Source organism: Choloepus didactylus, chromosome 8 (genome assembly GCF_015220235.1).
Source record: "Choloepus didactylus isolate mChoDid1 chromosome 8, mChoDid1.pri, whole genome shotgun sequence".
Taxonomy (NCBI): domain Eukaryota; kingdom Metazoa; phylum Chordata; class Mammalia; order Pilosa; family Megalonychidae; genus Choloepus; species Choloepus didactylus.
Genome location: NC_051314.1, coordinates 85,441,676 through 85,467,432, shown reverse-complemented (window position 1 = coordinate 85,467,432; position 25,757 = coordinate 85,441,676). Strand labels below are relative to the sequence as shown.

Genomic DNA, 25,757 nt, shown 5'->3' with positions numbered 1-25,757 from the left:
AGCTCCTGCAGTGTGGGCCAAGCCCCTGGGGTATGTGTAGCTGTGAGTGATGTGGTCTATATGTGTCTGTGTCCACACCGGCAAGTGCTCAAAGCAGTCAAGTGTGACTAGGAGCTAGTGTGTGTGTATGTGTGTGTGTGTTCGCGAGCACGCGCGCCTGCAACTAGAGAAAGCGGCAGCAAGAGGCAGGAGCATCGATCCGAAGGAGACAGCACGGGGAGGGGGACGCTCGGGGCAGACACCCTCCCTCCCACGCGCGCGCGCGCGCGCACACACACACACACACACACACACACACACACACACACACACACGTCACACACACACACACACACACACACACACAAGCCGCAGGGCCTCGGAGGCAGGGAGACCACCCGGGGACAGGAGGGAGGCCCGGAGGAGGGGGCAAGCCAGAGCGCGAAGCCCTCGGTCCCGCTCCCCGGACCGGGGGCCCCGCGCTCACACCCGGCCCAGAGACACCCTCGCAGACACTCGTAGGCGCGCACGCGCACCCTCTCCCCTCCCCCATCCCTCCCCCTCCCCTCGCCGCCTCCCGGCCGGACGATGGATCCCTGCAGATCCCGGGGCTGAGAGCACCGCGCACCGCGCGCCGGGCAGACTGAGCCGAGGGGAGCGAGCGGGCGCGCGCGGGCGGGCAGGGCAGAGCCGAGCTGAGCCGGGCCGGGCGGGCCGCTCCCTGCAGGGCTCTGCGCGGCGTGCCGCGGCGGCCGCCGGCTCCCACTCCGGGCCATGAGCCCCTCGGCGGCTCGGCGCTGAGCCCGCGTACGTCCCCGCGCCCCAGGACCCGCCGCCGGCTGCCGGGTAGCCGTAGCCCCCTCAGGTGGGTTTCCGATCCCTCCGCCTTTGGCTGCGGGGCTCCCCAGCGCCTTGAAGCCGGGACTCTCTCCGCTCTCGCTTTCCCCGGTATTGGGGCGGCACGGCGACTGGGGCGGGGGCGGGGGTTGCCGAGCAGGGCATCTGGCTGCGACGAGAATCTGGACTGGGTGTGGGGGGGATAGTGCTTTCGGGGCGGGGACAGTTCGCTGTCATAGGGAACCGCGCCCCCCCGCCCCCAATCCGTCCACCTCGGGCTGCCCCCCACCCCCCTAAACATACACACATACAGCCTGCGCTGATGGGAGATCTGGAGACACCCGCAGGTGAGGATTCAGGCTGGGGCCCTCCCCGGGGGGTTTTCCAGTCCAGGTTTAGCTCACCCGGGAGAGAGGACCAGGTGCTCCTGACCCCGAGTTCAGCCCAGCTGGGGGAGTTTTTGCCTCCAGGGTGGGATGGACATTCTTGTCCCAGAGTGACCCCACATCTGGAGGGAACTCCTGTGCCTGCCAATGGGAGCCTTGGGACTTTCCTCTTGCCCTGGGATGACTCCATCTGGGGTCTCCCCTGGCCTGGGAGGCTTCCCTGGGAGCGTGTTCTCTTGGTGGGAGTTGACGCCCACCCTCGCCCTGAGCCCTGGCAATGGGAGAATCCTGTCCTGGGAGTGTGCCCCTCCAACCGTCCTGGGCTCACATATCAGGACAATCTCATGCCCCACAGGAGATTGTCCTGATATGTCTCCTGACCTCTGGAGATGGGGATTCTGGATGAACACATTTCTGGGTCCCCATGGGTACTGCCATCTCAGGGCAATGACAGACCTCCCTCCTCCCCCCAGGGTCCCCTCGGCCAGGATGGAACTGAAGGCCGAGGAGGAGGAGGTGGGTGGTGTTCAGCCGGTGAGCATCCAGGCCTTTGCCAGCAGCTCCACACTGCACGGCCTAGCCCACATCTTCTCCTACGAGCGGCTGTCACTGAAGCGGGCGCTGTGGGCCCTGTGCTTCCTGGGCTCACTGGCCGTGCTGCTGTGTGTGTGCACCGAGCGTGTGCAGTACTACTTCCACTATCACCACGTCACCAAGCTTGACGAAGTGGCCGCCTCCCAGCTCACCTTCCCTGCTGTTACACTGTGCAACCTCAACGAGTTCCGCTTTAGCCAAGTCTCCAAGAATGACCTGTACCATGCTGGAGAGCTGCTGGCCCTGCTCAACAACAGGTGGGCTATTCCCCCACCTCCCCCTCCAGCCCTCATCCCCCTCAAACTCCCAGTCCGGCTCCTGGAGTTGCATGCATCCTGGCTCCCAGACATCCCACCAGGTAGCTTGCCTGTTTAACCTACCGTGAAGCCCAGCTAACCCTGCCCTCCAGCCCTCCCCAAACCTGCCACTCAACTCCAGAGGAGTTGGGGTACTGCTAGGCACCCAATTAATGACACCCAATCTCTGATCCCAGCACAGTCCAAAACAGCTCTGCCCTTACCCAGCCTGAGCTGTGAGATATCATCACTTTCTTTGAAGTGACCTTTGTCCCCCTGCTGCCACTAAGTCTTGGCCTTCTCCTCGCTCTGAGGAAGGGAGGTAGACCTTCTTTGACGGGTAGTGACCATAGCTCCTGCCTTGATCTGTCTGCCCACTCCATCCTTACCCACTCTTCTGCTTGCCTATGTGCTGAGATGTCCAGCTTCTGAGCAGGCACTACAGATGCTCCTGTCTTCTCAGACCCTAGGTGGCAGGTCCTCTGGGCAGGTCCTTGCCCTTTCCCAGGCCTGATCCCCAGGACAGGATGCTGCCATTCCCCTGAGTTGGGTACAGGATGCTGGAGGCCAGAGGGAGGCAGGAAGTAGAGGTCGTGCTGACTTGTGTGCTGCTCACCCCTCCGGGCCCCAGGTATGAGATACCGGACACGCAGATGGCAGATGAAAAACAGCTGGAGATACTGCAGGACAAAGCCAACTTCCGCAGCTTTAAGCCCAAGCCCTTCAACATGCGTGAATTCTATGACCGCGCTGGGCACGACATTCACGACATGCTGCTCTCCTGCCATTTCCGGGGGGAGGTCTGCAGTGCTGAAGACTTCAAGGTGGTGAGTGAGTCCCCTCATGTGATGCATGTGTTAGCCCCAGAGGAGGAGGAGGTGAGGAAAAGACAGTCCTCTCATTGGGCTTTCCACGCTGGGAGAGGTTGCTGTCCCGGAGTTCTGCTCAGCACAGGGGCACATTTGCTCAGTGTGAGCACCTGAGCCTCAGCTTTGTGCCCGTGGTGACAGGAAAGAGCTACAGCGCTCAACGTGACACACACACACACAGAGCCTACCATGGCCCTGACCTCATCAGTCTTAATGTCTGGGCCACAGGTGTCAGAGCTGGCTCAGCTACAGCCTTACTACTCAAAGCGACTGGCAGCATTGGCATCATTTGGGAGTGTGAAAGAAAGGCAGGATTTTGGTACTCTACCCCCGAGACCTATTAAATCAGGATCTTCATTTTAACGACATCCCCAAGTGATTTGAATACACATTAAAGTTTGAGAAGCACTGTGAATCATGGGAAGTAAGAGACACTTTCTCTTAAATAGCCAAACAGGTCATTCCCTCCCATTCCACCCCTATACACACACACACCCACACACACTGTTAGGTCCCCTCCCCTTGTGCCAGGAAGAGCCACACAGGCAGGGTCTCAGGAAGGGAAGAGGATTCAGGATGCACTGTCACAGCTGAACTGGAGGCTCCTTTTGCTTCTTAAAATGGAGATGCTCCACAAACATACCCCACCCCACAGATATGTGTTTCAAAGCCAGCACCCTGGGAAGCATGTGGGAGAACCTACTTTGGCATTTGATGTACCAGGTGGTCCTGGGAAAGTCATCCAGTTTCCTAAAGAGAGGCAAGGACCAGGCAGAGGCTGAAGAGACCTAAGGAGCTGGAGCCCTGTACAAATAACACCAAATGAAAGGACAATGCTTCTAACTCTTTAGAATGCTTTCTAGGCTGTCCCTCAGTCTCCTTGATAAACCTGGGAGTAAGGTAGAATCTGCCATATTATCTCTATTTCACAAATGTACAAATTTAGAGAGGTAGGATGAATTGCCCAATCTCACATAGCTGGTTAGTGACAGATTCAGGATTTGAACTCATATCTTATTAAGTCCCAATGCAGTGTGCCCTTTTCATTATTGCTGACTCTGGAGTCATTGTGTCCATTTTCAGTTCTAGCCATTGCTCTTTCAAAACCCAGTCTTCCCTAGGATCCCCTTACTCTACTTCCAACTCTCCACTCTCAGATCCTCCCTTCTCTCCCTGCCCATTTCCTCCCCCCTTACTTGCTTCCTCCCAGAATTATGTGGGAATGAAATGGACTTGTTTGTGTAGAAAGGTTGGAGCCATGGTAATGCTTGGTTTATCCTACCGAGGTTACGCAGGACTTCACAATCTCTTTAAGCCCTGCCCTGCAGATCAGTTTCATGGACCTTTGTCCATCTTGCTGGACTAAGGTGACAAGACCACACTACTGGCCAAGCCAAGCTGATGGGGAGCTTAGCCTGGGTGCAAGAACCACTTCCTTCTTTTCCTTCTGCACACCAGGAGAGTTCTGGGTTTCTGAGAGCCTGAGACCGAGGGGTTCCCAGGCTCATCTACCAATCATATTCCTTACAGTAGTAGAAATGTAGGTGAAGGTAGAAACGAAAGTCAGACACTCCTTCCCGCCAGCACACCTCAAGCTGTTGGCAGAAGGGACCACCAAGAAAGATAGAGAAAACCCAGTAGGGTGGATGATTTGTAATGATGGATGAGGGACAGAATTACTTGGTTCAGCCTGGGAAAGTGTTAAAGTATAAAGTTGGGATGGCTATAGGTAGCTAATTGAATGTGCTTTGTTGAGGCTCTATTTGTTCATTGTGTCTAGAAGGATTCTACATGGTGCTGCTTAGACATGCTTGGTTCATGGTACTAGAGATACTGAAATGTGATTGGTCCATGTTGTCTAAGGGGCCAATTCTGAGCAGTCAGAGGGAGATATGGTTGGTTCACAAAGTTCCAGAGAAATCTGAGTTCTTCCTCTTGCTACAGGGAGAGACACGTGGGCTAGCAACTATGGTACCTCTTGGTTCTGAGTTGCCAGGGAAGATCAGAATTTCCATGATTCTTAACCCATGTCAACGACCTGACCCTGAATCTGGCTGGACCCAAACCTCTCATCCTCTCCATCTACCCCTCTGGTTGACCTCGCTGCCAGTCCCTTTCCATGTCAAGAACTCTACCACTGCTGCCAGCTTTGAGTCTGGCTGTGAGTCCAGGTCTGGCATCTCACTGGTGGAGAGGATGTCTCTGGCACTCTTCTCCATCTTCCCAGTACTAATGGGCTCAGACACTTCTCATATGGTGCTCTCCACTCCCCTTGGTCTCATAATTAATATCTTGTCATTCCTCTGCTAGACCCAGGGGGTGTGGATGGATATGGCGCTGACATCTGTCTGTAGGGTCAGGGCTTAGGGAAGACCATTTTGGCAGTCTTCTGCAGCTCTGAGGGCAGAGATTCTGAACTGGGAGTCCAAGCCCTCCCTGAAAGTCTTTGCAAAATCTAGTGTGCACGGGCACATGTGAACCCTTCTGTGGATTTCCAAGGGCAACCCTCGTCTGAACAATAGGGACCCTGTTCTGGGGGATATACGAAGGGTCCCTCCGGTCCCTCCCCTTATGGGGATCTGCACTGACAGGATTCTGCAGAGGTGCTTCTGAATCCAGATCAACCACAGGGGATGGACTGGTGGTCACAGAGTGTTTGATCGGGGTCCATCCCCCCAGGAGTGCTGAATCAGCTTGGGACAGTGGGGTGAATGTGGGGAACCTCAGCTAAATCCTGGAGAAACTGGTTTGGAAATCCTTTGGGGCTGAAGAGATAAAAGGGCAATGAGGGATGTCTCCCCACACCAATCCAGTTGGGTAGGCCTCAGGACTCCTTCCAGAGCTACCAAAAGAGCAACCAAAGGCCCAGCCACAGGGCCCCCTCTTCCCTGGCCCCCTCCGTTCCTTCCCACTGGGATGTTCAGTCTCCAGGGCAGCAGGGTCTGAGACTCCAGTCTCCCACCCCACCTTGAGGCCACACAGGCCAAGGCAAGGCAGGGGTTCCCCAGAGCGGGCCGAGGGTGCAGCTGTCTGCTGGTGTCTGGGCGGGGGCTGGGAGAATGAGCACAGTAGCAGCTGGTGCCAGCCTCCAGCTGCATCTTATCTGTCCCTGGCAGTGGGAGCGGCCTATGTGGCTGGAATGTTGAGCAGCACCAAGGGGAGAGGGCTGGCAGCTGGTTGCCCAGTGGGCCCCGTGCTGCCCCCCTCCTCCAGCTGAGACCCAGAGCCGTTGCTTGGGGGAGAGAAGCAGGAATTCATTTCTGGTCCCTAGAAGAGAAGGGGAAGGACAGAGAATGGAAATCCGGGGGGTGGGTATGTGGTGGGGATAGTAATCTCTCTCAGGAGGGAGTGGAATTGGGGGACAGCAAATGGGGGAACAGAGTGCTCGCTCACAGGAATCCCTCAGAGGGTAGGTAGAGGCGGGGGAGTGGGTACAGGTATCCCTCCAGAGTCCTGGAAGGGGGGCAGGAATCTCCTGAAGCACGGAGGGAGATGAGATGCTGACATGAGAGAGGTGTGGGGTGGGCAATCCTGAGACAGAGGGAAAAGGAGAGGTGATCTTAAACCAAGCCGAGCTAGGGATGGCCAATCCCAGGGAGCAGGACCAGCACAGGGGCTTCCTCTCCCTGGGGTCTACTCCATCTCTTCACCGAGACCCTCATACTCCCACACCCTGGCTGCCCCCCCCTCCCATCCACCCGTTGAAAGTCCAGACCAGGAGTCCCTGGGGAAGGCTTGACCTTACCATAGGAGTCTGTTTCCCAGCTGGGCAGGGGTGGAGGGTCTGCAGAGAGGGTCAATGGGCAACCCCACCCAGGGGCTGGGTGGTCGTGTGGGGTGGGGGGAGCATGCACAAATTGCAGAGGGATAAGAGAGGCTGGCATGAAGAGGTTAACTTCGGAGCCCAGGGCCTCCCTGCCCTAGGGGTTCTTGGATACCTCCCTCCCTCATCCCCCATCTCTCCTTCTCTCCCTAGGAAGAGCCTAAACTAGATGTAGGAGGTTGGAGAGAGGAGCCTGGGACATGAAGGGGCAGAGCCAGTGGTAGGAATCTAGGGGACCCGGGATTGGGGTTTCTCTTCCATCTCTTGTCTTTCACACACACACATGCTTTGTGTAACTTAGTTTTCTCTCTCCTCTCCACTCCCACGCCCAGTTGTCCTGACTCCACCCCTCTTCCAGACTGCTGTCTGCTAAGAGGCTACTCTAAGCTAATTGATCTCCAGGCTGTTGGCTAAAGTAATAGGGAATTGATATAAGTACTGAGTGCCTCTGGGGCAGAGCCCAGCGGAAGAGGGGCGGGAGGAGAAGTGCTCTGAGCCCTGGGCTTCTCTGGCTGCCCCAGCCTGGGGAGGCTGCTGCCCTGGGTGTGTGCGAGTGGCCAGCGAGCGGAGGGCAAGGCCTGCAGGGAGGTCGGAAAGGCTCCTCTTGTGGTGGGGTTCGCTTCTGAGCAAGCTGCAACTTTGTGGAAAGCGATTTCAATCCTGGAGGGAGTGGCGGTAGGGGGTGGTGGTGGTAAGGGAGACTGGATATTAGGACTGAGGAATGGGGTTGGGGGAGTGTCGAGCTCCCCTTTATTCATTCCTGTGGCTGATGGAACCACTTCTAAGCGCCGTGCCCTGTGCTGGGTAGAGGTACAGGGGTGAACAGGCAGACCTGAGCCTGCCCTCTAGGGAACCTAGGGTTCAGAGCAGCACCAAGTAAGGCTCAGAGCTGAGGGGGTGGGGGTGATACTGAAGGAAGCAATGGGGCTTCTGGGCCAGGAGTACTGAGCTGGGGATGAGAGGACCCTCAACATCTAGGTGTGGTCCTGAATTTCCCAGCTCAGCTCTTTCGAAAATCCCAGTTTTGTGGAATGCACTGGTGTCTCCCTCAGCACACCCTCCCCCAGGTTATGAACCAGCCTCATTCTTTCCAGAAGGAGACATTCCCCTGCCTTTGGCCAGGACCTCCAGGCAGGAGCCTTCCCTCACAGGGTGTTTAAGGTGTCTCCTGGGGAGCCTCTGCCCTCTGGCTGAGAACCTTCCAGTCAGAAACCTTTGGGTAGAGATTCTGGGGCAGCAAAACTGGGAAAGGGGTAGCAAGAACCATATTTGGTGCTTAGTTCTGGTGTAGGATGGGACTGGATTAGGACTCTTGGGTTCTATTTGGAGTATAGCTCCATCTGGCTCCATTTCTTAGCTTCCAGGCCCAGTTTCCTATGGGGGCTGGTGCTGGTGGTAGCTCTAAATGGGTTGTTAAATTATTGTTTTTTTGTCAAGAGAAAGCCCCTCCTTCATCCTCCAGCTGAGAGCTCCCCTCCGCTGGGGCTCTCTGGCCAAGCCCATGCTGGCCCGTGAGTATAATGGATGTGCAGCACCAACTTCCCCGGATTTACGTATCAGGCAACCTCTTCCTCCTGGAAAATTTTAAAATGACCATGAAACTCCTGTGTCTTCACCTTGGAGGGACGTTCCCACGAGGAAGTGTTAGGGACAGAGACTCTGCCACACCTGGCTCTCCAAGGCCACTCATGCCCAAGGAAGAATGGCAGGTTGTGAGCTTTCTGAGACCCCATGGGTTCTTGGAAAGAAAAGCCATTCTCATTCTCTCCTCAGCACCACTTGGGGGCCTGGGAGGTTGGGCTGTGGAGCTCAGTGTGTGTGTGTCTGATTGGCGTGTCACGGTAGCATGCCAGGCTGAGAACTGGGAAAGACTCCTGCAGGAACTCTGACCATGGGCAGCCTCCGACCCAGACTTCCTCTTGACACACTCACTGCATGTGTGCCCCAAGTGTGCAAGCACACGTGTGCACCTCTGTGTGTGTGTCTGAGGGAGAATGTGGATAGAGACTAGGGTGTGAAGAGGAAGTGTGTGGACGCGCATGGGGACACACACAGCTCTGTATGTGCAGCTGCGGGCGAGGGCTTGGGTACAAACAAACCTCTGGTTGCATGTGGCTCACATACCAGCAAAAGTAATCATCTCCTTCGGTCGTGTTTTGCAATTTATACATTCTCCCTCATACTTTAACTCATGTGATCCTCATAATTCTGGGAGGTAGGAAGATGTTAATAGTGTCATTTGAAAGATAGACAACTGAGGCTCAGAGAAGTTATGTGACTTGCCTGAGGTCACACAGCCAATAAATGTCAGAGTGCAACCCTGACTTCAGATCTTCTAAGTCCAGGTCCTTTGTGTGTTACTGTGGGAGCAAGAGTGTGTATGGAAGGGGAGGGTGCTGCAAGCTCCCCGGCTCCCCATGCTCTATGGGGAAGCAGTGTGGTGAGGCTAGAAAGGAACAGAAAAGAAAGTGCAGAGGTGAAGACCCTAGGAGTCCCCTTCCCCCAAGGCTGAGTAGCCAAGTCTTCTGATGCCTTTGCCTTTTCTTGGCACCATCTGGCCAAGTCCCAGCTTTAGATGAACCCATTCTGTCTTTCCCCTGGGTGACCCCAGTGCAGGCAGGTGCTTCCATAGGAAGTCACACAACAGGGCAGCTTGGTATTGCACTGTGTCCATGATGAAGATCCTTAAATGGGCCCTCAGTGCTGCCTGGCAACCCCACTGTGTTTTTCTGGTTAGCTTGTTCTCTCCAATGACTACTGCAAATTTCTCTGTTCTTCTCAATCAGCCACCCTTCCCAGCTCTTCTCCCACTCCCAGCAGATGACCTCGCCTCTCCCTTCACTGAGAAAATAGAAGCCTCATACAAGAGACCCCCCTTCTCTGGACCAAACAACAGGGGGAGCAGCTGCTGTATCTAGGCCAAAATCTCAATGTATTCTTTCCATCCCATCTGCTTCTGCCTTTTTAGGAACTTTACCCTAATGAGTATGCCTCTTCCTTCTCTGCAGTGAGGCTCTCCCTCTCAAGTAGAACCTTCCCGTCAACACTGCAACATGCCTAAGATTCTCCCATCTTAAAATATGTGGCTATAAAGACAGCTGGCCTTTATTGGGCATTTACTATGTATGAGGCTTTAGGCTAAGATAGAAACCCAAAACCAAACCTCTCTCAACTCCATAGCACCCTATAGCTCCCACACTATCTCTTGATTTCCCTTTACAAGCAAAGTTCTTAAAAGTGATGTTATATTTTCCACTGTCTCCATTTTCTCATCTTTCACTCACTCCCCAGTCCACTCTAGGCTGCCTTCTCCCATCCCGTGGCTCTGCCAAAATAGATCTAACTAAGGCCTCTGTGACCTCCAGGTTGCCAAATCCAGTGAATATTTTTTTTTAAATCCTTTATCTCTCAATAACATTCAAACAACTACGTCTTTCCTGATAATGACACTCTCCTGGTTTTCCCCCTACTTCTAGCCACTCCTTCTCTGTCCCTTTGCCAGTTCATTCTCTTCCACTTGGCCATTAAATGTTGGCACTACTCAAGACTCAGTCCCAAGCTCTCATCTTCCTTTAAATCCTAGGAGTATGATTCAAGGGTAAAGCTTGATGAATTTTTACATTGGAATATCTTACAATGTAGTAGTTTACATTTTACACTGGTATATTTTACATTGGGATAAAAATATAGAACATTTTCTGTCCCCCGAGAAGGTTTCTTCAGCTCCTTTCCTAGTCAACACGACCCCTACAAGAGCTAACCTCTTTTCTGACCTCTGTCAGTTATAGATAAGCTTTGCCTGTTCTTGAACTTCATAGAGCATATGTGTACTCAATACAGTATACAGTATATACTATTTTCTATCTCCTTTGGCTTATGATTATGTCTGTGAGATTCAGTCATGTTGCGTGTAGCAGTAGTTGGTTCTTTTTCAAAGCTGTGTAGTATCCCATTATATGAATATACTGTTCTACCGTTGCTAGCCATTTGGGTTGTTACTAGTTTTTGGCTATTATAAATAAAACTACTATGAACATTCTTGTATATGTCTTTTGGTTGACATATGCACTCATTTGTCTTGGGTATATAACAAGGAGCTCTGACTTAGTCATAGGGTAGGTTTCTGTTTAGCTTTAGTGGATACTGCCAAACCAAGCCTTTTTTTCTATTTTTTAAACTTTATATTCTATTCTTGGGCAGTCTCATCTTCACTCATGACTTCAGTTACTGTTTATACTCCAATAACTGCCAAATTTATGTCTCAGCCTCGCTCTCTCTTAGCATCAGCCCCGGTGGCCAATTTCCCATTTAACATCTCCACTTGCATGTCTCTAAGGCTCCTTAAAACCAGCATATGCAAAGCCAAACTCATCCTCTTATCTCCCAAACTAGTCCTTTATCTGTGTGCCTGATCTAGTGGGCCACCCCACTCTCCACCCAGTTATGCGAACCAGAACCATCTGCTACACACCATCTCCCTCACCACCCTAGACAGGATCTGTCAAGCCTTGACAGGTTTTGCCAGTTTTGCCTCTTAATTCTCTCTCCAAGGTACTCACTTCTCTTTTCCACTCTGCCATCCTGTTCCAAGCCATCCCATGTTTCACCTGGACCACCGCAATGGTTTCCTAATAGGTCTCCTAGCCCCTCTGGCTCCTCCAATTCATCCTTTCCTCTGCAGCCATGGCGGTCTTTTCAAAACACAGATCTGATTTCTTGAAATCCTTCCATAGGTTGTCTCCCATTGCTCTTGGATGAGAATCCTTACTGTGATCTCCGAGGCCCTGAGTGGTCTGGGTCCTGCCTGCCTCTCCAGCCTGCTCTCACCCACCTCTCTGGCCATACCATCCTCCTCTCGGTTCTTGCTCTTAAGAGTCTTTGTACAGACTCTGTTCTCTCTCCATGATACACACCACTCCCAAAAGACCTTACTCTTTACTGCTCCTTACTCTTTAGAATACAATTCAAACATCACTTCCTCAGAGAAACCTTCCCTAATTCCCCAGTCTGGGCCAGCTCCCCCATCATTCACCTGCATAGAACCATGTGATTTCTTTCAAAGCACTTATCATAGTTTGTACATAAATATTTATTTTTGTGATTTTTAAATTGACATCTGTCTCCCCTATTGGACAATAAGTTCCATGAGGGCAAGGCCTCATCCATTATTTTATTCTCCATTGTGTCCTTAGCACATAGGTAGTCAGTAAATATTCTATGAGTATGTGAAAGAATGAAGAAGGAAGGGATTTGGAGATGGATGACCTAATTCTAGCCTTAATCCCACTACTTGCTCTCTATGTGACTTGAACCAGTAACTGCCTCAGTTTCCTCGCACATAACATGGTGGTGAAGTTACTCATAGCTGCTTATTTCACTGGATTGTGCAGGAACTCCATGAGATCTCAACTGAAAGCCATAAAACACTCCAAAACTCAAGTTCAGAAAGATGTGGAGGAATGAGAAACCACTCAGTCATCACACAAAGTTGACAAGAGGTACTGGGTGGGGAGTGACATGGGGAAGGGTCGAATAGCTGGAGAGCTCAGAACTGAGTGGAGTTCTCTGTGTGTGTCTGCTGGGCACCACTCCTGGGATTCTCTGTGTATGCTTGGGAAGGAGGGCAGTCTATATGTGCTGCTTGACACTTTCCTCACCTCCCCATTACTGTGAAACACTTGGGTTTGTCTACTGGGACCGAGATGAAGGTGGGAGAGCATGTTAGAGGAGCAAGGATACTGTCAATGTGTGGAGGGGTGTGTTTTAGTTTCCTGGGCTCCTCAGACAAATACCATGCAATGGGTTGGCTTAAACAATGGGAATTTATTACCTCATGGTTTTGAGGCTAGGAAAAGTCCAAATCAGGTGTCATCGGGGTGATGCTTTCTTCCTGAAGACTGGCATCCTGGGGCTGGCTACAGCGATCCTTGGTCCTTGGTTGTCAGCTTCTCTGTCTCATGGCGATGCACATGGCGGCCTCTTCTGGCTTCTCCCTTCTCTTCTGGGTTCTGTTGATCTTCAGCTTCTTGCTTCCTGTGGCTTTTTCTCTGTCTGAATTTCAGAAATAGGATTAAGACCCATCCTGATTGAATTGGGCCACACCTTAACCTCATCCAAAGTTCCTACTTACAATGGGTTCACACTCGCAGGAATGGATTAAATTTAAGAACATGTTGTGTGGTGTACCTAGCTCCAAACTACCACAGAGTGTGTGTGTACCTTGTTGCCCTGCAAGAGGGCTAGGTGTCTGGGTTTAGTGATGTGTGATGTGTAGATGTGCAAGGTAGGTCTTTGTGTTGGACGGGGGTAAGACGTGTCCATCCATTCCAAATTCACTGTCCTTTGAAACTGCTGTATGTGTACTTACTTCCCCTTCTCTCTGGTGGGGCCCCCAAGCTGGAACTCCCCCTGCCCCCTTCCCTCTGGAAGCCCAATCTACTTCCCCTTCCAGGACAGGCCTGAAGGAGGGGGATAATGCCCTCTAGTGGGCATGGCCCAAATGGGCAGCCACGGTCTCCCTGGCCCAAACCTCAGCCTCGGCACACCCCACCCCTAACCCAAGTCTGGACCACCCTCTCAAATTGTGAGGGGATGCAAAGGAGGAGGACCCTGCCTTCCGAGAGCTAGTAGGGAGGAAGAAAATACACATGGGACAGGAAACAGAAAAGCAACACTTGAATTCATACTGGAGAAGCCCGAGGACAACAGAAGGCGGCAAGGGGGTCTTTGTCTTTTCATCTCTGCAGTGACCCATCTCTGGTTGCCATGGTGTTCCCTGACTCTGACTTATGTCGCCTCCAACCACTGCAGCATTAGCAATTCCTGGTCTTTCTCTGCTCTTGTTTTTCTGGTGGTCTTTGGGTCCTGTTCTTTCATTCTCACAGTCCCTGCCCTCAAGGAGCTCCTGGCCACTGCTCAGGCCTGAAGGGCCTTGAGCAGAACTGGACCCATCAGTATTCCCTGAATGGGCACTAACTATGCCCTGCTGGGTCTGGGAGAGCTTCTTGGAGGAGGTAATGTATGAATAGGGTTTTGAAAGATGAGTGGGAGTTTTCTTGATGGAGGCCAGAGAAGGCATAGAACTATGGATGAACCTGGTGTGTCTGGGGAGTGGGGACAAGTCCTAGGGCTGGATTCAGGATGAGGGATGGGGGGCTTGTGGGAGGGGATGAGGCTGGAGGGTAAATTGCTTCCAGCTTGCTAATGCCTTGTACTTTCTCCTGGTGGGTTTTAAGTTTACCCAAAGGCACTGGGGAGTGAGAAAAGGTCTTTAAGCAGGAGAAAGGTCAGAATTACATAACATGGACTGAATTAGGGGGACTGCAGGGAGGCAGGGAGATAGGGATACCAACTGAGAGGCTGTTTAGGCAAGAAATGATGAGGCCAGTCTGAGGGCAGTAGTGTAAGGATGGAGAGAGGCCAGATCTCAAAGACTCCTCTTCCTCCGGGGCCTCAGTGTCCCTGGCAGCAAAGCTGAGGTCAAAGGTCCCACATCAGTCAGTTCTGCTAGAAGCTGGCATGCTGCCTCCCATCCCCAGCACACTCTAGAGTCTCTGCATGCAAATGGAGAAGTGAAGATATGTGGGAATGGTGGGGGAATGAGGAGAAAGAAGGAAGTGTGGCTGGGTCTGTGGGATGGTTAAGGAATGGAGGAGTCCCAGGGACTTGTCTAAACCCCACCCCACCCTACTCCTCCAGCCCCCACCACTACCACTGCTCCTTCTCTGGCCCTGCAGAGAAAGGGTTAATCCCCCTTCCCTCCCTCCCTCACTCCCTCCCTCTCTCTTCTCCCCTCAGGTCACCTTCTTGGCCCTGGAGACTTGGCTGGTGGCTCAAGTTCCTTACTCAGTGGCCCCAGTAATCAGAGCACACAGAGGGGTGAGGGGCCTGGGGGCAGAGAGCAGCAAATTGAAGGCAGAAGGAGCCCCAGAGACTAAGGGGCTGGGGGATCTGCAAGGCGTTGGGTTTGGAGGGCATCCCAGGCTGATTTCTAGAACCCCCCAACCTGACCCAGGCACCCCTGTCTCTGCTCTGACCTCACTTTCCTCCACCCACCAGGAGAGAATTCCTCGAACTCCTCTCTGGGACTGTTGGGGGGTCGGTGAGCTGGAAAGGGCATTGGTGAGCTGCCAGGAAGCTTTTCAGCTGCAAGAGACGAGACAGGGTCCCTCCGCCCAGTGCCAGGAACTGGCCATAAATGAGTCTGTGGTCAGTGAGAGATCTCTGCTAATGGAACCTGGGCCACCCCACAAACCACAGGAGGGAGTGGGGGTGGCCACACCTGGGGGAAGTGATCTAAGTGCAGCTCAGCCTGGGGGAGGGTGCTGACCTTTAATAGAGTGGGGGTGAGGGGAGGAGAAATGGAGGTCAGGGACGGTTGGAGAGAAATTGGGGCTCAAGGGAGTGTTTGCAGGGGAATTGGGGTTCAGGGGAGTAACTAGAAGTAAACCAGGATCAGGAAAGTACTTGGAAGGGATCTGGGGGTCAAAGGAATAATTAGAGGGGAACTGAGGTCTAAGAGCTTATTGGGGGAATTAGGGGTCAATGAAATAATTGGGGATGAATTACGGGTCAAAGGGATTAGAGAGGAATTAGGGGACTGAGAGACTGCCCAGAGAGTGTTGGGGGCTTGGGTATTCTGGAGGAATGACTGGGCCAGGAGAGAATAAGAGAGGAGACCCAGGATTGGGGTGGGGAAATTGAAGACCATTCATAGGAATCAACCGAGGACGAAAGGGAGCATGTCAATTGGGGGCTAGGGGTAGAGGGGGCTGTTGCTGGCTTGAGGCCACCCTGGTAATGGGAGCTGGGAACTGCGCTGGGCCCCACCTTGCTTCAGGGAGGGCCCCCTCCTCTCCATCAGCCTTTCCCACTGACATCAATTATTCATCAGCCAGACGCCTGCCCGCCCTGGCAGGACAGGCTGGTCCTCCGTGCCCCGCCGCACCTCAGCCACACATCCACAGAGGCTCGGGCGAGGAGACGGCCAGCCGGGCAGCGCAGACCTGGCAGGAGGGTTGGGTGGCCGGTCCGGCCAGACCCTGTCTGGGGTCACATCTCCTTTCCTACCGGCACATTCCCCATTCTCCTGCCAATAGCCTGGTGCCAGGAAGCCCCTGGAGAAGATGCCCATCCAGATCTTTTGCTCTGTCTCGTTCTCCTCTGGAGAGGAGGCCCCAGGACCCTTGGCAGATGTTTGGGGTCCCCACCAGCAGCAGTGGAATATCTCGGAATCCGAAGAGGAAGAAGAGAAGGCAAAGGAGGCAGCGGAGGAGGAGGCTGATGAGGGGGGTTTGCCCATGGACTTGGTGGCCTTTGCCAACAGCTGCACCCTCCACGGTGCCAGCCGCGTCTTCGTGGAGGGGGGCCCAGGGCCGAGACAAGCCTTGTGGGCAGTGGCCTTTGTCCTGGCACTGGGCGCCTTCCTGTGCCAGGTGGGCGACCGCGTTGCTTATTACCTCAGCTACCCGCACGTGACTCTGCTAGACGAGGTGGCCACCACGGAGCTGGCCTTCCCGGCCGTAACCCTGTGCAACACCAATGCCGTGCGGCTGTCCCAGCTCAGCTACCCTGACTTGCTCTACCTGGCCCCCATGCTGGGGCTGGATGAAAGTGATGACCCCGGGGTGCCCCTGGCCCCGCCGGGGCCCGAGGCCTTCTCTGGGGAGCCCTTTAACCTGCACCGCTTCTACAATCGCTCCTGCCACCGGCTGGAGGATATGCTGCTGTATTGCTCCTACCGCGGGGGGCCGTGCGGCCCTCACAACTTCTCGGTGGTGAGTGGGGGCCCATGCCTGGTATGGCACCCTGAAGGTGTACCCCTCTTGGCTCGCCCTGTTCGTCACCTCCTGGGGCTGGGGCTGGTGACCATGCTGCCTACCCCTCCACACCTCACCTGGCCCACCCACCCTCTGTGACATGTCTTGGAGAGGCCTGAGCCAGAGTTTGCCTGGGAGCCCCAGGGTCCAGAGCTGGGTTAACATTCCCGGGTGCCCTCACCAGTACGGTTCTCCCTGTTGGAATCTTGAAATACATCTGTACTGTGTGGCAATGAGCTGCTGTCCTAAGGCCCTGGTATCTCTTTAAATATCCTTCCCCATACTTCCCCACATCTCCAGATCTCCCAATCTGGTAGGGTCTCAAGGCTTGCTCCATCTCTGAGGTCAACCTTCGATCTGCTGGTGGGTGCCTGTGCCTGACTAATTGTGAATTATTTTGAACTATCACTCCTGGGCTGGAGCTGGGGAGGGGCCACCTGGTGACTGCAGGTGCAGGATCAGGGGTTGGAGGGGCTGGAACAGTCCCCACCTCCAGCCCACCATGCCCCTCGTCAGCATGTCAGCAGCTCCCACAGCAGGGACTTCATTGCATCCTTACTTGTTCTTCCTGTTCTCTGTGCCACAGACCACCCTTCTCCCTCAGGCTCTGCATGTCCACAAGGTGAACAACAGGCCTCCTCTAAATCCTTTCCATCCCCACCAACTCTGACCCAGGGGTCAGGGACCCTCTTCCCAGAGAAGCCCATACCAGGAGAGTCTACCTCAGCTTGGCCCTCCCAGCCAGGTGTCTAGGGCCCCCTGTGCTGAGGGTAGACTTGCACCCCATCCTCCCACCAGTCTGGCTTCTGGCTCAGTCTGGCCTGACTCCTCCTGCCCCTTCTCTCCCCAGACACCCACCCTCAATCCCCTCCTCCTCCCTAGTGTAGGAGAAGGTGGGTGTCATCATTTCAGTGCATGGTGGACTGACTGAAGACAGCATGGATCTGGGGGATTTTGGCCACTGGGCCTCAGGCAGGCCAGCAGATGTAGGAACAGTGGTGCAGGAACGGGTCAAGCTGACTTCCTCTGGACCTAAAGGTAGAGAGCGGACACTTGCCACCCAGAACCAGCAGGTGGCAGCAGCAACCCACTGTGCAGCAGCACAGCCCTCTGAGTTAGGGCAAGGCTAGAACCACCACGAATCCCTCACATGGTCCAATGGACTGGAAGGCATGAGTGTATGTCCAGCCTGGCATGGAGCTAGGGAATCAGAAGTCTTCTTAGTCATTTCTCTCTGCCTCATCTTTGGTCTCCCCCACAAAATGGGGGAGACCCAAGATCTTTCTGGAGGGGGTTGGGAGAGGCTGTTCTAGGAAGGGGGAAGGAAGCAGAGACTGTTTCCTTCTCCCCCCTCCCACCCCCACTACACCTCTGTCCTGAAACTTTGTCTTTCCCTTTCTTTGGCCTTAGTTATACTCACACTATGACTTGTTTTTGGACTTTGTCACCATTGAGCACTCCATTTGTGGGAAACTTGGGGACATTCAGGGAAGTTATGGGTAAAGGGCCATGAAGAACTGGTTGTGTAATCAGAGCAGTGATAAAAAACTGTGTGGGGGCGTGGAGTGGGGAAAAGGTTGGGGAGATTGCCAAGATAACTTCTGAGGCCCCCATAGTTCTGCAAAAGCATTATTAAGCATGCCACATCCTGGGTGCTCAGTCCCAAATGCTGGGAGAAGAGGAACTGGTGCTTGGGGGGCAGGCATGGTCTTTGGTATGGCAACCGAGGCTACTTTCAGGCCCTAGTGACCATGGGACAATGATGACCTGATGGCTGGAGGAAACCAAAAAACTCAGCTTTGTTTGGGAGAGGGTCTTGGTGAGAACAGGATTTCAGATGGCTAGGGTGAAATCCAGAAGAGGAGAGATGTCTCAGAAGGCTCCAGGAACTTGTGCCAGCGAGGAGGGGTCCATGGAGGGACCAGGGGTCTGGCAGTGATAAGATCCTGGTGAAGGGGGCATATTGTCAGGGTCCTGGTGGGAAAAAGATTGCTACTCAGTCAGTTCAACTGAGAAGACTTTAACAAAGGGAGGTTTACAGAGCTGTGGGCGGGATGCAGGGAATCAACAAGGGAGGCTGAGGCACTAGCAATAGTGGGAAATGTTATCACCTGTAGGCTGAATGAGCACAGGAAGGAAATGGTGCTATGGAGAGGGGCCTGCTGGCAGGATCTGTAGTCACGTGGGGTGGAAGCCACTGCCAGGATGACAGGGGGCAGGGAGTGGGGAAAGATGAACATCTCTCTCTCTCTCTCTGCCCCTGCCCTCTGATCCCCTACTGATGCCTCTCATTGGCCAAGTTCAACCAGAAGCCTGTTCAGGTAGCAAAGGAGTTCAGGTCACGCACCCACAAGAACCAGCTTTCCAGGGCACACAGCAGGGCAAAGGAAGGTGGAGAAGGAGAGGGAGACAAATGGAGAATGGGCTGCACAGGAGATGTCACTCCTGAAGGGTATCAAGATTTCAGTAGCTGGGGGATCTGGGCCAACCATGCCCCTTGGTGGGTCGGGCATGCTGGCTGGATTCTCAGGCTCTCCACTCTGCCCCCACCAGGTCTTCACACGGTATGGAAAGTGCTACACATTCAACTCGGGCCGAGATGGGCGGCCGCGGCTGAAGACCATGAAGGGTGGGACGGGCAACGGGCTGGAGATCATGCTGGACATCCAGCAGGACGAGTACCTGCCTGTATGGGGGGAGACTGGTACGTCACTCTCCTCAGGGGCCGCCTGGCCCTGGGGATCCCTCCTCCAGGGCTTCCAACTCCAGCCTTGACCAGGGGACCCTGGGCTCTGCCGTGGGGCCTAAGGCAGAGTTCGGACCCTTCTCCCATCCTCCCAGCATCTCACCACCTCGTCTCCAACCCTACCTGTCTTCCACACTCAGATCTCTTTGGCTCCTCCTTCCTGGCTCCGTTACTCTCCAAGGTAACCAGCCATCTCTTTCCATCAGTGGCCGCCACTCACTCTATAAATAACTCCCTCTTTTCTTGGGCTGCCTGCTGTCTCTCTGGTCTCGGGGGCCTTGGGGCAGAGAGAAATAGGGGAAAAGGGAGGGAGAGAAATGGAGAGAGTCTGAGATAGTGACAATCTTCTAGAAATAATTTGAAATACTTAGATGCCTAACAGAAGCCAGATAAGGAAAGATCTGTGTAGGATGCAGGGGTGATGGCAGCAGCAGGGAGCTGGTAAACCCAAAGGAGGCTGGGGGTTGCCTAGGACCCCATAGACCTCCCAGCCCAGGCATATGCTGTGCTTATTCCCAAGAAACACAGGAGGACCCTAGCTCTGAGGGGGACCTGGGAGGCAGAAGCCCTCCCGACACACACACCCCTTGTTCTTACAGATGAGACGTCCTTCGAGGCAGGCATCAAAGTGCAGATCCACAGCCAGGATGAACCTCCCTTCATCGACCAGTTGGGTTTTGGCGTGGCCCCGGGGTTCCAGACCTTTGTGTCCTGCCAGGAGCAGCGGGTGAGAGGGCCTTGGGAGACTGGTCCTGGGGTAGGGTGTTGAGAGGTCAAGATGGAGTGCTGGGTGATGAGTAACGGGCGGGACAGGTGAGCTAGGGCCTGGCTGGTCAAGCAGGAATGATCCAATGAATGGGAAGTCTTGGGGAACTCAGAGGCCTGCAGAGCCTGTGGAGGGAGAGGGGGCGGGACTCCTGTGTTCTAAGTCTTGTCAGAGAAGCCCATCAAGATGATGTGGGGAGAAGTCTCCACATCCTCCCAGCTCCCCCAGCTCCCCCCCCTCTCCCAGCAGCTCATCTACCTGCCCCCGCCCTGGGGCACCTGCAAAGCTGTTACCATGGACTCGGATTTCTTCGACTCCTACAGCATCACCGCCTGCCGCATCGACTGTGAGACACGCTACCTGGTAGAGAACTGCAACTGCCGCATGGTGCACATGCCAGGTCAGGCCACGAAGCCCCCTCCGAGCACAATTCTGGGGTCCCTCAGCCTGCCCTGCCCCTCACTAGCTCCTTATCCATATCAATCTCCTGCCACCATGGAAGCAAGGACAGCTGGCTTCTCCCCACCCTCCTTCCATGCCCATTCCATACCCGTGTGACTCCTACCTGTGCCAGGGAGAGGTTGAGCCCACGGGGGTGGGGTAGGAAGTGTCCAGGAGGGACAGACCATGTGTGTGGGCATCAACTCCAGGGCAAACTGGCTGGTTCGTCCTCCCCACCCATTCTCTCCCAGCTTCCACCTTCTAGGCCTTTGGTTCCATCACCATCAAAAGATCCCTTTAATCTTCACTGTGCACCGCTCTTTTCTCCACTGTAGGGGATGCCCCATACTGCACCCCAGAACAGTACAAGGAGTGTGCAGATCCTGCACTGGGTGAGCACCCCTGACCTGGGCCAGTCTGGGGGAGGGAAGGAGGTGCTGCCAGACTTCCAAAGGTTTCAAATAACTCCTAGACCAGGTGTCACCCTCCTGTGTCTCTGACTTTAGCAAGGCTGGCAACAGCATCTCCAGAAGGCCCTTAGGAAAAATTAATGGGTGTCACCTGGGAGAGGCCCTCATCCTCTCTCATCAGCACCTCAGCCCTGGTGGAGCAATGGAGCCTGGGGGCCCTGAGGGAGTGAGAGAAAGGATTAAGAAATATCCATGGGGAGGCTGGGAGAAGATCAGCACCACAGGAGACCGGGGGTGGGGGGGGAGCACAGGTGAAGGACAGAGAGGGAAAAGAGAAGGGAGCCCGGGATTCCTTTGGGCGTGTGTGAAACTGGTGCCTTCCATCTGGCCTCCGCATAGACTTCCTGGTGGAGAAAGATCAAGAATACTGTGTGTGTGAAATGCCCTGCAACCTCACCCGGTATGGCAAGGAGCTGTCCATGGTGAAGATCCCTAGCAAAGCCTCAGCCAAGTACCTGGCCAAGAAGTTCAACAAGTCTGAGCAGTACATAGGGTAAGGACTCTGCTGTGTAAGGCAGGGCTCTCAGGCTGGCGACTGTGAAGGGTACGAGGTGGGGGGCTTGCTGGGATGCAGGCAGGCAGGAGGGAGTTGAGATAACACAGGGAGGGTCCAAGAAGCAACCAACGAGTCTCGGGTGGGCATGGAGGGAAGACCAAGCCATAGTAAGCAGGGGAAGCACCCGTTTCTCCCCACCCCCCTTGCTTTATCTTCTATCTTCATCCTTGTTGCTGTCACTGTGATCATCCCACACTACCAAGTGTGCAGTGTCTTTTCCTATTCACCATCTCATTTAATCCTCACAAGAGGTACATATCTCCATTAGCATCTCATTTTATGGATATGGAGACTGAGAGTCAGAGAGGCTAACTTGCTAAGGTCACCCAGCGAGTAAGGGGCAAAGCTATGACTTGAACCTGTGTTTCCTTCCCCAACGTCACTGCAGGGAGAACATCCTGGTACTGGACATTTTCTTTGAAGTCCTCAACTATGAGACCATTGAGCAGAAGAAGGCCTATGAGATTGCAGGACTCCTGGGTGAGCTGCCGATGGCACCTGTCCCTTCCCCAGCCATGAGCATGGCCCGGCTCCCTGCCACCCAAAGCAGGATGCTCACCTCTATCCATCCCAGAAACCCTTGCCCAAACCCTGTTCTCTTGGTAGGTGGCAGGGGGAGGGAGCTGAGCCTTCTCTTAGGGCAAAGGAAAGAGAGAGGCCCATGGGCATGGAGGGTGGGACAGGGGGTGGAGATGGGGACTGTTGCACATGTCCCTGAAAATTGAGACACTAAGAATGCTGGGTGTTTTGAAATAATACCTATGCATTTTAGAAAAGTAGAACCATGCAGAAAAGCAAAAATCCCACCCGAACCTGGCTCTGCACTCCTTCTGTACGTAGGTGGTCAATCCCTTTGAGAAAGGAATTTGTCCGCCTCTGTCACAGTGGGCCCTGCCGCCGTACGGTGACCCGACCTCACTGACCCGCGCGCATCCCTCCCGCAGGTGACATCGGGGGCCAGATGGGGCTGTTCATCGGGGCCAGCATCCTCACGGTGCTCGAGCTCTTTGACTACGCCTACGAGGTAAGCGAGGGGGCGGGGCCGGACGCCGAGGGGCGGAGCCACGGAAGGGGTTCCACCCCGCCGCCTGCCGCAGGTCCTTAAGCACAAGTTGTGCCGACGAGGGAAGTGCCAGAAGGAAGCCAAAAGGAGCAGCGCGGACAAAGGTGTGGCCCTCAGCCTGGACGACGTCAAAAGACATGTGAGGAAGCCAGCGAGGGGCGACCTGCGGCCCCGGCCCTTCCCTCCCCGCCCAGGACCCCTCCCCGCGCCTTGGCACCATCTTTTCTCCGCCCCCACCTCCCCACGCCCCAGTGCCACCCTTGGCCCTTCCGATAACCAGTCTCTGTCCTGTGTGTGCCTTTCTTCTAGAACCCGTGCGAGAGCCTCCGGGGCCATCCTGCCGGGATGACGTACGCTGCCAACATCCTACCTCACCATCCGGCCCGAGGCACGTTCGAGGACTTTACCTGCTGAAACCCCGCAGGCCACTGTACCAAAGGCCTCGATGGGGAAGGCTAGGAGAGCAAGGGGGGCCCCCCCTCGCTGCCCCCACAATCTGCCCTGGGGACTCCCCCACACCTCCCCTCCTAGGGCAGACCCCCACTCCTGGGCAATCCTTTCCTCTCCTCTGTGGTGAGGAAGGAGTCTTGACCACAGAGTACTCTTCCTGCCTTTACCCGTCCCCCCCACCCTTTTTTGTTTTTAAACAAAAGTAAACTATTCTAAAATTGAAACTAAAAAGAGAGAAGGGGGCAAGGAACCTCAGGCTGCCCTTCTCTGCCCCATGCTGCCTCCCCCAGCTCCCAGCCTGAATTCTGTCTGTCATCTGAGTATCCACCTCCATTCTGCTGCCACCAGTCACCAAAGCCTCCTTCCAGTGGGGGGGTGGAGGGGATCCCTGGGGTCTGGAATTTGGCCCCAAACCCGAGAATGTACCCTGGGGGGGAGGACTGGGAGGGGGCTTCCCCAGCCTTAAGAGACCCTCTTAGCACCCCCCACCCCAACCCTGTCTTCAGGCAGAAAAACTAAGACCCCAGTCCCATTCCTTCACACTATGTGGAGTCCCCAGGGGGCTGGGTGGGGAGACCTCCTGAAGAAGTGGAGATGGGGGCAAGATGTGGCCCTGGTGCTGTAGGCCACACCCTGTTACTTACAAGTTCACCCCCACACCAGAGCTGTAGCTGCTGGAGAGAAATCCCAAGAGGCAGCCCTCCTCTTCCATCCCATGAAAGACCCTGCTGGTTGGTTTCCAGCTCAGGGAGAGGGGCAATGGTGCCTGACCTCACTAGTCCCTCTCCCACGGGCCCCTGCAGAGGGCCACATCCATAAATTTTCTTATGGAACTCTCCCAAGTCCTTTTCCCCAACTCCATTTGCTTCTCTCAACAACCTCATCTGCATTTTCTATTTCTATATGATACAGACTCTATATTGCTATATCTCTGTATATACTTTTCCCCAACCCTGTCTGTCTCTCCCCATCCACTCTTGTCTCTGAGAACCATCTCCCTACCCCAAGACCCCCCTTCTGTGTCTCTGCCCCCTCCCTGGTCTCTGAATGCCTTCGCCTGTATAAAGAGTTGGACTCTCTCCCCTGGTGTCTGTACTGTGTACACACATCCCTCTGAGAAGCACAAGGAGACGACACACGCATTGTAACCTTCGCACTGTCTCGGTGGCGACATAAAGGAAGCTGTGAATCACAAGCTCTGCCTCTTTCTGGCCTCATCCTCTCCTCCCAGTCCGGGTACCCTCTGCCTTTCCTGTAGCCTTAACATTCCCTTCCTCTGCTCCACCCTCCCCAGTACCCTTTGCCTGGCTAGCTCCAGCCCCTGGGGGTGTGGGGGAGGGTTGCTACAGAATAGCCCCCATCCAGGAGATGGAGATCTACTCTGGACATTAAGCCAAGGAGGATCCCTCTTCCAAGCTGGCAGCTGGAGTGTCAGAGACAGAAGGAAGCTAGCGGTCAATGACTCCCGCAGTTGGGGCAGCTGGGCAGCGGGCTGCTGATAGGAAGAAGCTGAGGTCCTCAGTTATGGCCTTTCCCATCTTCTGGGTGTCCAGCTCCCTTTTCTCACGTGATACTCAAGCCTACCACTCACATTTTCTGGTGAGGTAGGGTGTGGTGTAGGAGGAAAGAGACAGGCCTAGAGGAGGTGTTGAAATCTCTGCTGTTCTGTCCCTCCCTACCTTAATGAGAGGCAAGTGAGGGAGAGGGCCTGCCCCCTCTCCCTTCCACAGACATCCCCGCCCAGGCCAGAGTCCTAAACGCTTCCCAGGCCTTCTCTGCCCAGCCATTTCTTGGTCTCCAACCCTGGAACAGGACCTATGGGCAGGTCACCTGTGCTTGGCCTGGAGCTGGTGAGTGAAGCTGTAGGATCTTTGGCAAGTCTTGATTCCTAGGAGTTCCTTAGAGAGCAGACCTCCCCAGAGGGAAACAACAGCAAGGCCAAAAGGGTGCACTGGATGGGGGAACAGCAGGTGGGGCTCTGGGTGATGCATGCCTCTGGTCTAATAAACTGGGTTCCAACCAACTCCTTTTCAGTGTTGTTCTTCACTCATTTGGAAAGTAATTTAGGTCTTTCCACCAATTACCTAATGCTGAATTTAGCTTGGGACCAAAGAACCAGGGGGAATAGTAAGAACAGGGTCTGAGTAGGGAGGTCCTGCTCCTCCTGGGATGGGACAGGCTGACCATCACTCTGGGAATGGTTTGAACTACTGGGCAGGGAAAGAGGGAAGGGCCAAAGACAACAAAGACCCCAGGAGAAGTTCCACCACAAGGATTCTTTGGAGAGGAGGGCACAGTCAAAAGTCAATATAAACTGGAACTGAAAATCTGGAGGCAGGTGAGGTTAAAGGATAGGGACAAGTTGGGTTGAAGTTCTAGAATAAGGTGGTTATTTTATTTAGAAGCCAGGAGATGTGGATTCTAGGCTTCGCTTTGCTACTAACTTGAGGGATGACCTAGGCCAAGTCATTTACCTTCTGAGCTCCATTGTAGAATGGAATAAACTGCGCTCTCATCCTAAGCTCCCCGGAGATACAGCAATAGGGAGTGAAACGAAAAGAAATCAAAGCGCTTTGGAAGGTTAAAGGCGCTGCGCCTAGATGAAGCAGTTACTCGCCATCCTCTGCCTCAGCAAGTTGCGGCTGGGGCTGGGGTCCTCCTTT

General features: G+C 54.4%; 1 protein-coding gene across 3 annotated transcripts; it reads left to right on the top strand.

Moving 5' to 3' along the window:
* The first annotated feature begins 602 nt into the window (after positions 1-602).
* ASIC1 (acid sensing ion channel subunit 1) lies at positions 603-25,117 on the top strand. Of its 3 annotated transcripts, none has more exons than XM_037847844.1 (12): positions 603-844; positions 1,676-2,053; positions 2,724-2,919; positions 19,156-19,306; positions 19,948-20,075; positions 20,364-20,514; positions 20,891-20,947; positions 21,365-21,518; positions 21,970-22,061; positions 22,526-22,605; positions 22,679-22,783; positions 22,954-25,117. In XM_037847844.1, exons 2-12 carry the CDS (start codon positions 1,692-1,694, stop codon positions 23,056-23,058), a joined length of 1,581 nt encoding a protein of 526 aa, XP_037703772.1. In that variant the 5' UTR covers positions 603-844; positions 1,676-1,691; the 3' UTR covers positions 23,059-25,117. The 3 variants fall into 3 exon arrangements, with proteins under 3 accessions (XP_037703772.1, XP_037703773.1, XP_037703774.1); XM_037847845.1 differs by lacking the exon at positions 603-844 and adding an exon at positions 1,107-1,163; XM_037847846.1 differs by lacking the exons at positions 603-844; positions 1,676-2,053; positions 2,724-2,919 and adding an exon at positions 15,655-16,560.
* The last annotated feature ends 640 nt before the right edge of the window (positions 25,118-25,757 follow it).